The sequence below is a fragment of the Giraffa tippelskirchi genome, chromosome 12 (genome assembly GCF_054371585.1).
Source record: "Giraffa tippelskirchi isolate mGirTip1 chromosome 12, T2T-mGirTip1v1.2.pri, whole genome shotgun sequence".
Taxonomy (NCBI): Eukaryota; Metazoa; Chordata; class Mammalia; order Artiodactyla; family Giraffidae; genus Giraffa; species Giraffa tippelskirchi.
Window position 1 is genome coordinate 96,325,001 of NC_137286.1, and position 14,407 is coordinate 96,339,407.

Genomic DNA, 14,407 nt, shown 5'->3' on the forward strand with positions numbered 1-14,407 from the left:
TTTGGTATATCCAAGTAATGGAATAGTATTCAGCAGTAAAAAGGAATGAAGTAGAACATGGATGGACCTTGAAAACATTATCCTGAGTGAACAAAGCCAGTCACAAGAGATCACATATTATATAATTCCATTTATATGGAATGTCCAGAATAGGCAAATCTGTATGGACAGAAAGTAGATTAATATAGTTGCTGAAGGCTGATGGGGCTTCAGCATCAGCTGAAGGGGAGGGTGGGTAATAGAGAAGAACTGCTAATGTGTATAGGGTTTCTTTGGGGGCTGATGCAGATGTTCTAAAATTAATCATGGTGATGGTTGTACAACTTCATGAATGAACTAAAAAATACTGAAAGCACTTTACATGGGTGAATTGCATGTTATGTTATTTATACCTTAATAAAACTATTATTAAAAAACAAATATTAAACATATGTTAACCTTTTACTATAAATTGGCAGATGAATTTTAATGGGATTTTATTTGATCTTAGAAAATATGATCGTAAACATTAAAATGCATTGTCATTAGTGCATTCCTGAGTCAAGAGTATATTTTTAGCATAATTTTCAAACAAAGAAGCTCTTTCAGATACTACACTAGTCAGAAGGACAATGAAGCTTATATACTACTTCCCAGTATTTCCTTGACTTCTTTTGAATAATCCTATCTCATTTGATAACCCTGTATAAATATTAATAAAGCATCTTTTGACGTTTGACTAGGGTTAGGTTTTTTTGCCCCTAGTTTATAGAGAGCTATATAGGTTTTGTTTCAAAGACATTTTCTAGTTTTCATCATCTTCATTAGTTTTATCATATATAGCTGGAGATTCCAATGTGAAGTTACCTATATCAGTTTTAATACTGTGATGGTCATAATCCACTGTATAAGAAATTATTTTGGACTAAGAATTATATCTTGCAACAGAAGCTTAACACTTTTTGCTTTGTGCACCAAGTGAGGGCCTGTCTGGACCACATATAACATGTCATTTCTTGGATAAATTGAGTCATTGAATAACAGTTATTTCAATATGTAAATAATTTAGATTTTTGATTTTTAAATAGCAGAATAACAGACTTATGACAACAAAGATACTGTGATTTTGGCATTTAAAGAGAGTAAGCATACCAGAATACTAAAAGCTGCTATTAAAATCACTCAGTGTGATTGAGATATGAAAGTATTTTTAAAATATAATATAGGACTTCCCATGGCTCAGACAGTAAAGATCTGCTGCAGTGCAAGACACCTGAGTATGATCTTTGGGTCGGGAAGATCCCTTGGAGAAAGGAATGGCTACCCATTCCAGTACTCTTGCCTGGAGAATTCTGTGGACACAGGAGCTTGGAGGGCTACAGTCCATGGGGTTTCAAAGAGTCGAAACAACTGAGCGACTAACATTTAAATAATAAAGCTGTAATTAAATGCAAGATCATACCATTTTGACAGTAGAACACTATTTTTAAAACAAGTTAACAGATTAATCCAACGTATGAATTAGAAAAAAGCCTTGAATTTATAGAACATCCTTTGAACTTTATAAAACAATTTCATGTTTCTGTATCTGTTACAAAGAGCATGTTACTATCCAGAGAGCTACCCAACAGTGAGTTTGTTATTATCATTGAAATTGTTCGTGCAGTGGCTAGGTGTCCCTTTGTCAGGGACGTTACAGAAAGGACTCTGCAGTTGGGTGAATCTGATGACTGCCAGTATCCCTTCTGATACTAAGATACTCTGATTACCTGTCCATTCAGTCAGTCCAGTTCAGTTCAGTCGCTCAGTCATGTCCAACTTTTTGTGACCCCATGGACTGCAGCACGCCAGGCTTCTCGGTCCATCACCAACTCCTGGAGCTTACTCAAACTCATGTCCATTGAGTCAGTGATGCCATCCAACCATCTCATCCTCTGTCGTCCCCTTTTCCTCCTGCCTTCAATCTTGCCCAGCATCAGGGTCTTTTCCATTGAGTCAGTTCTTCACATCAGGTGGCCAAAGTATTGGAGTTTCAGCTCTAGCATCAGTTCTTCCAATGAATATTCAGGAGTGATTTCCTTTAGAATGGACTGATTGGATCTCATTGCAGTCCAAGGGACTCTCAAGAGTCTTCTCCAGCACCACAGTTCAAAAGAATCAATTCTTCAATGCTCAGCTTTCTTTATAGTCCAACTCTCACATCCATACATGACTATTGGAAAAACCATAGCTTTGACAAGATGGACCTTTGTTGGCACAGTAATGTCTCTGCTTTTTAATATGCTGTCCAGGTTGGTCATAGCTTTTCTTCCAAGGAGCAAGCATCTTTTAATTTCATGGCTGCAGTCACCATCTGCAGTGATTTGGAGCCCCCAAAAATAGTCTGTCACTGTTTCCCCATCTATTTGCCATGAAATAATGGGACTGGATGCCATAATCTTAGTTTTCTGAATGTTGAGTTTTAAGCCAACTTTTTCACTCTCCCCTTTCACTTTCATCAAGAAGCTCTTTAGTTCTTCTACGCTTTCTGCTGTAAGGGTGGTGTCATCTGCATATCTGAGGTTATTGACACTTCTCCGGGCAATCTTGATTCCCCTTGTGCTTCAGGCAGCCCAGCATTTCTCATGATGTACTCTGCATGGAAGTTAAATAAGCAGGGTGACAATATACAGCACTGATATACTCCTTTCCCGATTTGGAACCAGTCTGTTGTTCCATGTCCAGTTCTAACTGTTGCTTCCTGACCTGCATACAGATTTCTCAAGAGTCAGGTCAGGTGGTCTGGTATTCCCATCTCTTGAAGAATTTTCCACATTTTGTTGTTATCCACACAGTCAAAGGCTTTGGCATAGTCAATAAGCAGAAATAGATGTTTTTTTCTGGTATTCTCTTGCTTTTTTGATGATCCATCGGATGTTGGCAATTTGATCTCCGGTTCCTCTGGCTTTTCTAAATCCAGCTTGAACATCTTGAAGTTCACAGTTCATGTCCTGTTGAAGCCTGGCTTGGAGAATTTTCAGCATTACTTTGCTAGCATGTGAGATGAGTGCAATTGTGCAGTAGTTTGAGCACTCTTTGGCATTGCCTTTCTTTGGGATTGTAATGAAAACTGACTTTTTCCAGTCCTGTGGCCACTGCTGAGTTTTCCAAATTTGCTGGCATATTGAGTGCAGCACTTTCACAGCATCATCTTTTAGGATTTGAAATAGCTCAACTGGAATTCGTCATCTCCACTAGCTTTGTTTCGTAGTGATGCTTCCTAAGGCCCAGGATGTCTGGCTCTAGGTAGTGATCACACCATCGTCGTTATCTGGGTCATTAAGATCTTTTTTGTATAGTTCTTCCATATATTCTTGCCATTTCTTCTTAATATCTTCTGCTTCTGTTAGGTCCATACCATTTCTGTCCTTTATTGAGCCAATCTTCGGAGAAGGAAATGGCCACCCACTCCAGTACTCTTGCCTGGAAAATCCTATGGACAGAGGAGCCTGGTGGGCTGCAGTCCATGGGGTCGCTAAGGGTCGGACACGACTGAGCGACTTCACTTTCACTTTGCATGAAATGTTCCCTTGCTATCTCTAATTTTCTTGAAGAGATTTATAGTCTTTCCCATTCTATTGTTTTTATCTATTTCTTTGCATCCCTGTCCATTATCAGGCCCAAAAATGGCTTCCTAAAATATATGTTAATTTCATTTTATAGGCTCTGTATCTATAGGCTGTAAATATGGACTTTCAAAAATGTTGTTGCTTTACCAGTAGCCAAAACTAGCAAAATTAGGAGTAATATTATTAATGTCCATTTGTTAAATCTAAACTAAAATTAGATACCATTTTTCATCTATAAAATAAACTGGTTTTCAAAAAGATAATTTTCAATGCTAATAGAGCTGAAGTTAAGAAGTTCTAATATACTGCAGTTGGGAATATAAATTCATATAATTCTTTTGGAAAACAATGTTATATTGACTTAATGTTTGTACTTCTGGTAATCAAGTCTAATGAAAAACCCTGCACATAGAAAACATGCAAGGACAATTACTTTATCAGTATTATTTGTCATACCAAAAAATGTACAATTAAAGGGAAATGCATAAGTGGACTGTGCTTCTTCCACCTGGTTAAATATTCTGCAGTGGTATTTGCTATCTTATATTAAAATTCTTTCTTCTCATATATCTGCATTCTGGCGTACTTCAGTGTACTTTATCTCCAGCACTTTAATATGATGAACACTCTTATTCATCATTTGTCACCAGCTAGCTTATTACCTAGTATATGATAGGCATGCAATACATTTTGTTTGATTTCAATGGAGTTTGCAAAGCAGATCATGGGAGGACTTAACGTTAGAAAGTTAACATAGTGATGCAAAGTCATACATAAAATATGATTTTAATGATTGGAAACTATAAGAGAGGCTACAAAAATGGGGCTTTAGTCTACTGGATGGAGAAGGCGATGGCAACCCACTCCAGTACTCTCGCCTGGAAAATCCCTGGATGGAGGAGCCTGGTAGGCTGCGGTCCATGGGGTCGTGAAGAGTCGGACACGACTGAGTGTCTTGACTTTCACTTTTCACTTTCATGCATTGGAGAAGGAAATGGCAACCCACTCCAGTGTTCTTGCCTGGAGAATCCCAGGGACGGGGGAGCCTGGTGGGCTGCCGTCTCTGGGGTTGCACAGAGTCGGACACGACTGAAGAGACTTGGCAGCAGCAGCAACAATCTACTGAAAGTGCCAAAAATGTGTTCTGTTAAAATTTCCTGTGCAGCTCTACAGAGGAAGATGAGGTAGGCTCCAAGTGATGATTCAGAAATAGGTGGAGAGGGAGAGTGCCTTGTGGAGTACTAGAAGGGAGCATGTTTTAACAAGCTGTTTAACTTAGGAAAGTTTACGTAACTTTCCTGTCTTAAGTGTCTTTTCTGCAGAATGAAGCTGGAACTAATTGATTTCACAAGAAAAACTGCTAAATTGGACACGATGCTGGGGAAAAACCGCCCATAAACTAGGACTATCACAGTCATCTTACTAATTATCCCAGAATCTCCAAAACTTCCTTGTATCATTTCCCTGTGTCTTTCATTTTCCAACTTCCTATTCTTGGGTCAGTTATTTTACATTTTCAACCTTTGGGACATTTATTTCTGTATTTTTAAATATGTGCAAATTGTTCTCTTGATTAAGTTTTAAAAATTATCAGTTGACTTTCTTATTATAGTACATAAGGATTTTTTTTCTGTCTTTATCCTTTTGCTACTCCCCAATACAAAAATCACAATTTTGGTTAAATCTTAAAAAAAAAAAAAAAGAACTAATGGATTTCAAAGGTACCTTTATGAGTATGTAATAGGGAAGGGGAAGGGGGAAACCTTTTTTATCTGAGACAATTCTGATATCTTAATGTGGTAAAAGTAAGTACTAAACTCATGTAGCAAATCCATTTCTCTTACTTTGCTAGCTCTCTTTTGATTATGGGGTACATGGAAAGTAAATCTTTCTGTGAGTGAGTGAGTATGTGAAATTACTGAGATTTGGATTTTACTTGTTTGAGCAGCCTATGCTAATATAGTATCAAACAATATTTTTAGTAAAGCTTGCAAGTCTTTGAAAATTGTTTTCAGCAGATAATGATATCTTTCTTTGAAACTACTTAGAGATAAACTCAGCCTTTTATTGATAGTGATGGCCCCTGGCCTGCCTTCATCATTGAGTTGGATTCTAGAATTTCAGTTGGCATTTTTAAAGCGATTCTAACTCAGTGTATTTTCCAGTCCACTGAACAGAACCGAAATAGTTTTCTTTATTTTTTTTTCACTAAACAGAATCTCTTGCTCTTTCATCCATTGGTTTCTAGGATACTGCTCTTTAAGTGAAAGTTGCTCAGTCGTGTCTGACTCTTTGCGACCCCATGATCTATACAGTCCATGCAATTCTCCAGGCCAGAATACTGGAGTGGGTAGCCTTTCCCTTCTCCAGACAATCTTCCCAACCCAGGGATCAAACCCAGGTCTCGTGCATCCCAGGCAGATTCTTTACCAGCTGAGCCACAAGGGAGGCTCTTTAAAGCCTTGTGCAAATGCTGTACAGTCCAAGCCAAATACAGGTTGGGCCCAAACAACCATGGAGTATACCAATCTGTGTCTGAGGGGAATCCATAAGCACTTCCACTCAGAAAAGGAAGACCGCACACCATCTCGGGTCCATAGCATTTATGGAATCTTATTAATGGGGTAGGTTCCTGGATCAGGCTGTGATTCTGCTTCCTGGTAGGAGTGTCCTTGTTTATTTTTCTCAATGGCCTCTAAGTCTACTCCCTGAAAAATTCTTCCCTTTCAATCTTCTTGTTCATATTTGAAGTGGGCTTTGGGGGTTAGACCCCTCTTTGGAGATGCACAGCTTTTAGAGCTCCTTTTCTGGTAGAACAAACTTGGGTTCCCATAGACAGTGGCTTCTTAGTTCAAGTAGTCAAAAGCCTTTTAGTCCACGTTTATGGTTTCTTGGATAATATAGCTCCATTAAAATAGTAGTCAATTCCAGGTATAATAATGACAGTTTTAGAGCGAGATTTGTTTCTTTGTCCTGTATCTCTCTACCTACCGAATGGCAGCTACCTTGCATCTATGGTTGGACATAAGTTAATACCCATAGTCTGATCTTTGCCACAGGCTGTCCTAGTGGCCTCTTGTTGCACACAACCCTTCTAGGTCTTATCTCTTGTTTTTTGGGTCTAAAAGTAGTTGGCCTTTCCAGCCTTTTCGTGTCCCCAAATTTCTGGGGCCTCCTTGAGACTCTCTCTATACCCTGTTCCTTTCAAACTGGCTGATGACATCCCAAGCTCATTTTTTCTGCCTTGTCAAAGGCAGCCAGTAACATCAGGCATGCATCATTATTAGTTTTCCCACCTCTTTTCCCTCACCACAGCTTTGGAAAGCACTTAATTTGCTATGTATAACAGGGGTCCCCAGACTTGGTGTCCTTCCCTCCCACTGCAGACCTGCTAAGTTAATGCCATGCCAGTTGTTTAGTATTAATATTTTGTTAATGCAGCACTTAATTTCAAGTTATCAATATCTGCATTATGACTATAAGAAACAACTCTAGACCTCAGGGGCTTCACACAGAGGCTTATTTTTCTCTCAGTACAATCCATTCAGGTTTCAGCAGTTAAAAAAAAAAGGATAAATAATCTTTATATCTTGAAGGACAAAGGAGACCAGGAATGGGAGAGGCACTTCAAAGACTTCAGAATTATTGAGTGTCTGTTAGGCTGGGTGGTAGGTGCATATACACTCATATACTTTATGTTGTACATCTATTACATACATATATGTATGAAATTTTTCATAATAAAAAAATAAAAATTTCTCCAGCTGACTTTAACTCATGTTAGTATACATGTAAGTATTTACAAGTGTGAACATCATTTTTTCTCCTTCACCTCATCAGCCACCTTCACAATACCAGAGACTTCTTTAAGATTGTCTAAAAAAAAAAAAAAAAAAAAAAAGATTGTCTAGCATGTTTGTGATATAGAAATTCCACAGGACTTTAAGTCTGCAGTCTTTGTGGCTTAAAGGAGGCTGTGTGACTTTGTAACTACTGATCTCCTCAGGCAATAGAGCCATAATCAATGACTCCAGGGAAGCTGAATTTAATGGTTCTGCTGTGTGGTTACCTGGAGGGACGCCCTCAGAACTATCACTGTGGCAGTACCTAGCCTCACTCTAGACCTTGAGTGATGCAGCCCCCCTCATCCATAGAGTATCACTTTGATTTAGCTCCACATTTCCTAGTAAAGACTCGTTCAATAAAACTAAACTCTGTTGTTGAAAGTATATTGGTATACTGGACGATGAGAAAACTGTCACATCTTAGTGTTATCGGCTGCAAGGCATCATTAAAAGTTGATACTATTCTTTGACCTTCATCACTGCCTAAGGGCAATGGTTCCTAATTCACTGGGGAAAACATATTTACTGATCACCCTCTATATGCTGCGTACTAGAATACCAAGTGTAGTAAAGAAATCTCTGTGAAAGAATAACTGTTCACAATAAAGTCAAAATGTGTTATTTTATATGTATAACTGGACCACTTTGCTGTACTCCTGAAACACATTGTTAAACAACTCAACACCAATGTAAAATAAAATTTAAAAAAAATTATTAAAGTTACTTTGTATTATAAAGATTATTTTTTTGTTGTTTTCCTCTAGCATTTCAGTGGCTTAGGCAAATATCAAGGCTTTTTTAAATTAATTTTTAGTGGAGCATAGTCAATTTACAGTATTATGTTAGTTTCTGTTGTAAGCAAATCAAGTGAATCAGTTATACGTATACATTTATTCTTTGCAGACAACCATTATTTCCTTTGTTCTTAATCATTATTTTTTATATTATTTAAAGGAATGTTATTTTAAAGCATTTACTATTACAGTTGAAATTTAAGCAAAATTAGGAAAAGAAGCAAAATGAACTATTTTGCACCCAAAATAAAACAATCTCTGCCTTATCATGCTACTTACAATGAATTCTAATTGTTGAAGCAGAGATGTCAGACAGAGTTGGGAATACCTTAGGAATTTTCCTGTTGTCTTCCCAAATTAACCACCAAAGGGAAGTTTGAGTCAGAGGGTAGCATAGGAGAGCCCCCAAGCCAGGATGAATGAGAATGTTCAGGGTTAAGTGTACTAATCAACTTGACACTATGCAGTTGTCAGAGATGAGCCTTCAGGTTGGGAGAACCAACTGAGCTAAACAAAGGAGGCATGGGAACAGAAAGGGTCCTAGCCTCTTTGACATAGGGATAACAGGGAGAGTTTATAGGCTGAAATCAGAACCAAGGGATAAATGAGTCAGCAGCTGGGGAGGGTCAGAAGAGATATCCAGGGTGGTGTCTAAATCAGTGAACTGTGTTCACAGTGGTCGCTGACCAATGTTGCCCTGACCTTTGAAGGTGGCTCCAGGCTTCTCTAGGCTTCAGGTGATTCATCCCTTCAGCAATGTAGTCTCAAGAAAGAGGCCACTTTGGTTGTGGGGAGCCTACGGTGGGGAGAATCCCAGGACACTGTCAGGGAATTCTGTTCACTTGATCTAGTTTAATCTAGTTGACTTGATTAAAAGCTGAACCTTGAAAGCCAGATAGGGGCAAGAGAATGTGTGCCCTAGTGCCTCACTGAGGAATGAGAAGTTAATTTGATAAGCAGAGGAGCCTTGCACACTTTAAATGAGGATGGAATAAGATTAAAACTGACCTATCCACATTTCCTGTGCCACCACCAACACAACTGATACCATTCCAACTTTGAGTTACCAAGCTTGTCATTTTGGTGCCTGCAATATTTTTTTCCTTTCCTCTAAACCTTGTCTTTTTCTTTCCATGATGAAATGAGTGGCATTATGAAATAAAGGACAGGCATTTTTCTAGGCCAAGGTGATAATAGTGAATGATACAAATTTCCTCTTCTAGAGAGGGGAGAAAAACAAGTAAAAACATATATATGCTGTATAACATTAGAAAAATTTTATAAAGAAAAATGGAGGGGTTAGATTCTAATTGGAGTATCCACAGAGATGACATCATAACAGAAATCTACATGAAATGGAGAAACCTGGGGAAGAGCATTCCAAGCAGGATGACAAGGGCAAAATATTCTAGCTTTGCACTTACCTGGTATTTTAGGAAGAAGAAGAGGTCATGAGAGGTCCTAGGAATGGTAAGAGATAAGGTTGATGGAGTCAGATGATATAAAGCCTTGTTAGACTTGGAAAATAATTCAAATTTTTTTCTGACAAGGGTTTTGAGAAAGAGTTAATACTCTGACTTTTATTTTAAAAGATTATTCTGGCTATTCTATGATGAACTGCCTGAAAGGAGATGGGGGAAAATGGCAAAAGTGGAAGCAAAGGTCACCTTCCTTAGTTCAGTTCAGTTCAGTTCAGTCGCTCAGTCATGTCTGACTCTTTGCAACTCCATGAACCGCAGCACGCCAGGCCTCCCTGTCCATCACCAACTCCCGGAGTCCACCCAAACCCATGACAATCGAGTCGGTGATGCTATCCAACCATCTCATCCTCTGTCGTCCCCTTCTCCTCCTGCCCTCAATCTTTCCCAGCATCAGGGTCTTTTCAAGTGAGTCAGCTTCCTTAGTTACCAGTATAAAAATACCCTTGTTTACAATTCTATAATGGAATTTAACAGTCAAGTTATGGTACACTCTTGGATTCAATATTCCAAAAATATTGCAAGCACAGTGTTTTAAAGTATATGTATTTTAAAAGTGAATTTAGTGCATTAGTAAGTGTAAAAAATTGTTAGTAAAAATGACTGAAATCAGTTAAGTCTCTGGCTTTCAATCTCTTTGGTTACAGTCCTACCTACTTAGGAGAGCATTCTTTGGGCCTCAGCATCTTTAAACAAAAGGACAATCAGGTAATCTCTAGGTTCCTATCAAATTCTAAATTTCTCTGATTGTGAAAACAAGCCAAGTATAGGACAGTTTCTAGAAAATATCTGGATGGAAAATTTCCAAATATTTTAAGAATAGGTTCTTCACGAGTTCATTTTAGGAGATCATGTGTACTGTACTACTTACAAACCTATTTGTAATTTGAATTTCGTGAAAAATACATAATTTAGTTTGGGGGAAATAATGTAATGCATGTAGCATATGCATTATATGTAATGCATATAGCATATGAATGCTAATAATTTTAAATGATTGGAAAACTATTTTCTAAGAGGAATTTGAATTGTTGATTTGGGGTACGTTTTTAAATATATTTCTCTATATAGAATTATTCTTTTATTTTTTGTATATTTTATAATTCTTGGTATTCAGCTTTCCATCAAGAATATAACTAGCATATTGTTACTCTAGGGGACCACAGGAAGAGTTCGTCTGTCCGTTTGTCTCTAGTAGTAAAAATGAGTATGATTCAAGAATGTTAATGGTGATAAAGAAGTTAAATGGTTTAAAATTCTGTGTTATAATTCAGCAGGTTTATAGTAGAGCCTCTCAACCTCAGTGCTATTGACATTTGGGGCCAGAACATTAATTCTTTGTTCTGGGAGGCTGTCCTGTGCACTGTATGATGTTTAGCAGTATTCCTGATGTCTGCTCATTAGATGCTAGTTGTGACAATGAAAAAAAAATGTCTCTAGATGTTGACAACTGTTTCATGAGACACAAAAATTGCCCCCAGGGAGTGTTACGTGTTTCCACAGATGCCTGGTCATTTACAGAGTAAGCTGCTTTCTTTTAGGAGATTGGAAACTTCTCAAATATCTAAATTGGTTCTTATGGAACCTGGAGTCTTTTATTCTTGATACTAAAGAGCTTTATCACCTTTTTGCTTCCTCCAGCACAGGAAATGATTAATTCCTCTTGCATAAATTTAATCATCATACACTCAAATTTAAAAGCAATGACTGTGTCAGTTTCCACAATAGTTTCATCACTATTAGCATCAGACTTGCTAATCTAGACCTTTAGGTCAATGATAAACTTGATTATCAGACTGGGGAAGGTGCTTAATGCTGCCTCAATTCACCCCTACCTCAATGCCTGGGGATGAATTCACCTATGTTGATATTATTAGGCAAGCTAACTGCTTCACAGATGTTTAGCTGAACACTCTTAGTTCCTGATTAACTGGAAAAACAATAGAGCCAAAATTCAGTTCAGTTCAGTCACTCAGTCCTGTCGGACTCTTTGCAACCCCATGGACTGCAGCACACTAGGCTTCCCTGTCCATCACCAACTCCTGGACCTTGCTCAAACTCTTGTCCATTGAGACAGTGAGGTCATCCAACCATCTCATCCTCTTTTGTCCCCTTCTCCTCCTGCCTTCAGTCTTGCCCAGCATCAGGGCCTTTTCCAATGAGTCAGTTCTTCGCATCAGGTGGCCAAAGGATTAGAGTTTCAGCTTCAGCATCAGTCCTTCCAATGAACACTCAGGACTGATCTCCTTTAGGATGGACTGGTTGGATCTCCTTGCAGTCCAAGGGATTCTTAAGAGTCTTCTCCAACACCACAGTTCAAAACATCAATTCTTCAGTGCTCAGCTTTCTTTATGGTCCATTTACAGCTTTCTTAGTATTTATTAAAATGTGTACATTTCCAAAAATAATGCAGAATGATCCCATCAGAAATTTATCTGCATTTTTCTTCGCAGGAAAATCATGGACATCCACTATTATATTTTTGCATGCTGTCATGATCTAAATCAGAACACCTCCACCATCTGCTCAGGAAACAGTAGGCTTGCCCAGAGATGGGAGGCAGTGGGTCAAGTAGAGCACGTGTGTATTACATGTTCAAGTAAGATCAAGAGTCTAGCCAAATCCAAAGTGACATCCCCCCCCACCCCAACTTTTTAGCAATGAAAGAAACCAACACCAGCGGTAAAGACAAGAGAAAGGACCCCTCAGGGGTCCGGGCACTCAGTGGATCTCAATAAAATGTCTAACAAGGCTGAACAAAGCAGGTTTCATAGCAGCCACCACCTGGAGATTTCTCACTTGAGAAATGAGGATGATATTTGTTGTTTACTCACAGGACAAAATGAAAGGTTTCTAAAACTTTTAGTTTGTTAGTAGTTTGGAAAGAAAGCACCATAATCAGTCTTCACCATCCCTATCCTTGGAATAGGATAGGGATCCACCATCCTTTGGTCTTGAAAAAAGAAAAACAAATCCAGTTTTCTAATTCCTAATATTTAAACTTGAAAGCATTCCCATAAGACACTGAAGACTTTTTAGACATGTCCTTGCCCCGGGCCTGAGCTGTGTGAGGTCCCAGGGCAAGCGGAATGGAACTTTAGGTGGGCTGCTGCTAGTGATAGGGTCTCCTGAGGCCCCGCAGGGCACCTTGGTGAGGCCCATCCCCATTCCCCGGGTCCCCCGGAAGTTCCCCCCCCATCCCCCGACCTGGTCTTGCCGAGAGACTCGGAGCCATGACGGGAGGCAGGGCCACTTTAAGGGCGGGCCGAGGGCGGGCGCCCCGCAGCTGGGGGCCCAGAGCCATTGGCGCGGGGCGGGCAGCAGACGAGGCAGGCGGGCTGCCAAGCTCCTCCCGCGGTGAGGCTGCCCCAGGACCCGCACGTGCGCCACAGGCCATGGCGGCCTCAATTACCCGCCCGGAGTTCGGCCAAACCCCTGGGCAGGTAAGAGGCTAAGGAGGAGGAGGAAGGGGAGGCAGCTGCGTTTATAACGGCGCGCGGGCCGGCGCGGGGCCCCGTCAGGCGGCACAGCTCCGCCGGGGGCAGGCCAGCTCGTCGCGGGGACGGCCCCGGGGGCCTTTGCGGGGCGCGAGCCAGTCCAGGACGCCTTCCTGGCAACCCGGCCGGCTCCTGGGAGCCCTCGGCGGGCGCCTGCCCACCTCGAGGTCGGGGACGCGCTCGGTCACCTCAGGAGCGGAGGCCCGAGGAGGGAAGGGGACGGGGCCATGTTGTCGTCACAGAGTCACCCCCTCGAGCTCTTGACGCTCGCCCTTTCCAGACTCATTTTCGGGGCCCCGGACCACCGGTGGGGCGACCCGAGAGCAAGACGTTGTGGGCTGGTGACCAGATAAAACGGGAAAGGCAATTTTTATGTTTTCGCCTGAATACTGTATACAAAAGTTGATTCCACACGTTTCAGTTTGGATATGGAGACTTTTAGTCACCATCTTGAATACGGGAAAATTGATCTTCAGGTCTCTAGTCTGCACAACTTGGGTGCCTTTTTGTTTTTTTTTCACTTTGCTCACTGGCGGGGCGTCCGGAGTGTCCTTGCACGCCCACGACCCCCAAACCAGCTGACGCGCGTCGAGACTGTCGCCATTGGTGGGAAAAGGCGGCTGCCCTCCTCCCCCGCTATTCACAAATCTGCCCCTACCCCGGCCTCGGTGAGGCGGCGGGCGCACCTTATTTATCCCCTCGGCAGAAAAGCAGAATCATTTTTGTGACTCATTTTCGATAATAATGAAAGGCGATTAGCAGCCCACTAGGAAGGAAGCATACGCTAAACCCCACCCCACCCTAGGAAGCAAGGCGAGTTGGCGTTGACTTTCTTCTTACTATTTCACGTCTTGATAAATGTGAGAGGGAAACCTTCTGGGCTGTGTCGAGTTTTGTGCCCGAGAGTGTTCTGCATACTCCAGTCTCTTCACTCCTTGAGAACAAGCTTTCTGAGCCGAAATTTCTACCACTTGGAAGTGGACCATGTTTAAGCTGCTGCTGCTGCTGCTAAGTCGCTTCAGTCGTGTCCGACTCTGTGCGACCCCATAGACGGCAGCCCACCAGGCTCCGCTGTCCCTAGGATTCTCCAGGCAAGAATACTGGAGTGGGTTGCCATTTCCTTCTCCAGTGCATGAAAGGGAAAAGTGAAAGTGAAGTCGCTCAGTTGTGTCCGACTCTTAGCGACCCCACGGACTGCAGCCTACT

General features: G+C 40.9%; 1 protein-coding gene across 3 annotated transcripts in view; it reads left to right on the forward strand.

Moving 5' to 3' along the window:
- The first annotated feature begins 9,603 nt into the window (after positions 1-9,603).
- The window catches only part of SOHLH2 (spermatogenesis and oogenesis specific basic helix-loop-helix 2), a 43,374-nt gene continuing 38,570 nt past the window's right edge, over positions 9,604-14,407 (forward strand). The window contains exons 1-3 of one of the 3 annotated variants that reach the window (XM_081551829.1): positions 9,604-9,696; positions 10,352-10,412; positions 12,158-12,284. In XM_081551829.1, the coding sequence (XP_081407955.1) occupies positions 12,165-12,284 (120 nt within the window). In that variant the 5' untranslated portion in view covers positions 9,604-9,696; positions 10,352-10,412; positions 12,158-12,164. Of the gene's footprint in view, positions 9,697-10,351; positions 10,413-12,157; positions 12,285-12,922; positions 13,148-14,407 lie in introns of those variants that run through there. The other 2 variants (XM_081551830.1, XM_081551827.1) reach the window with 2 other exon arrangements.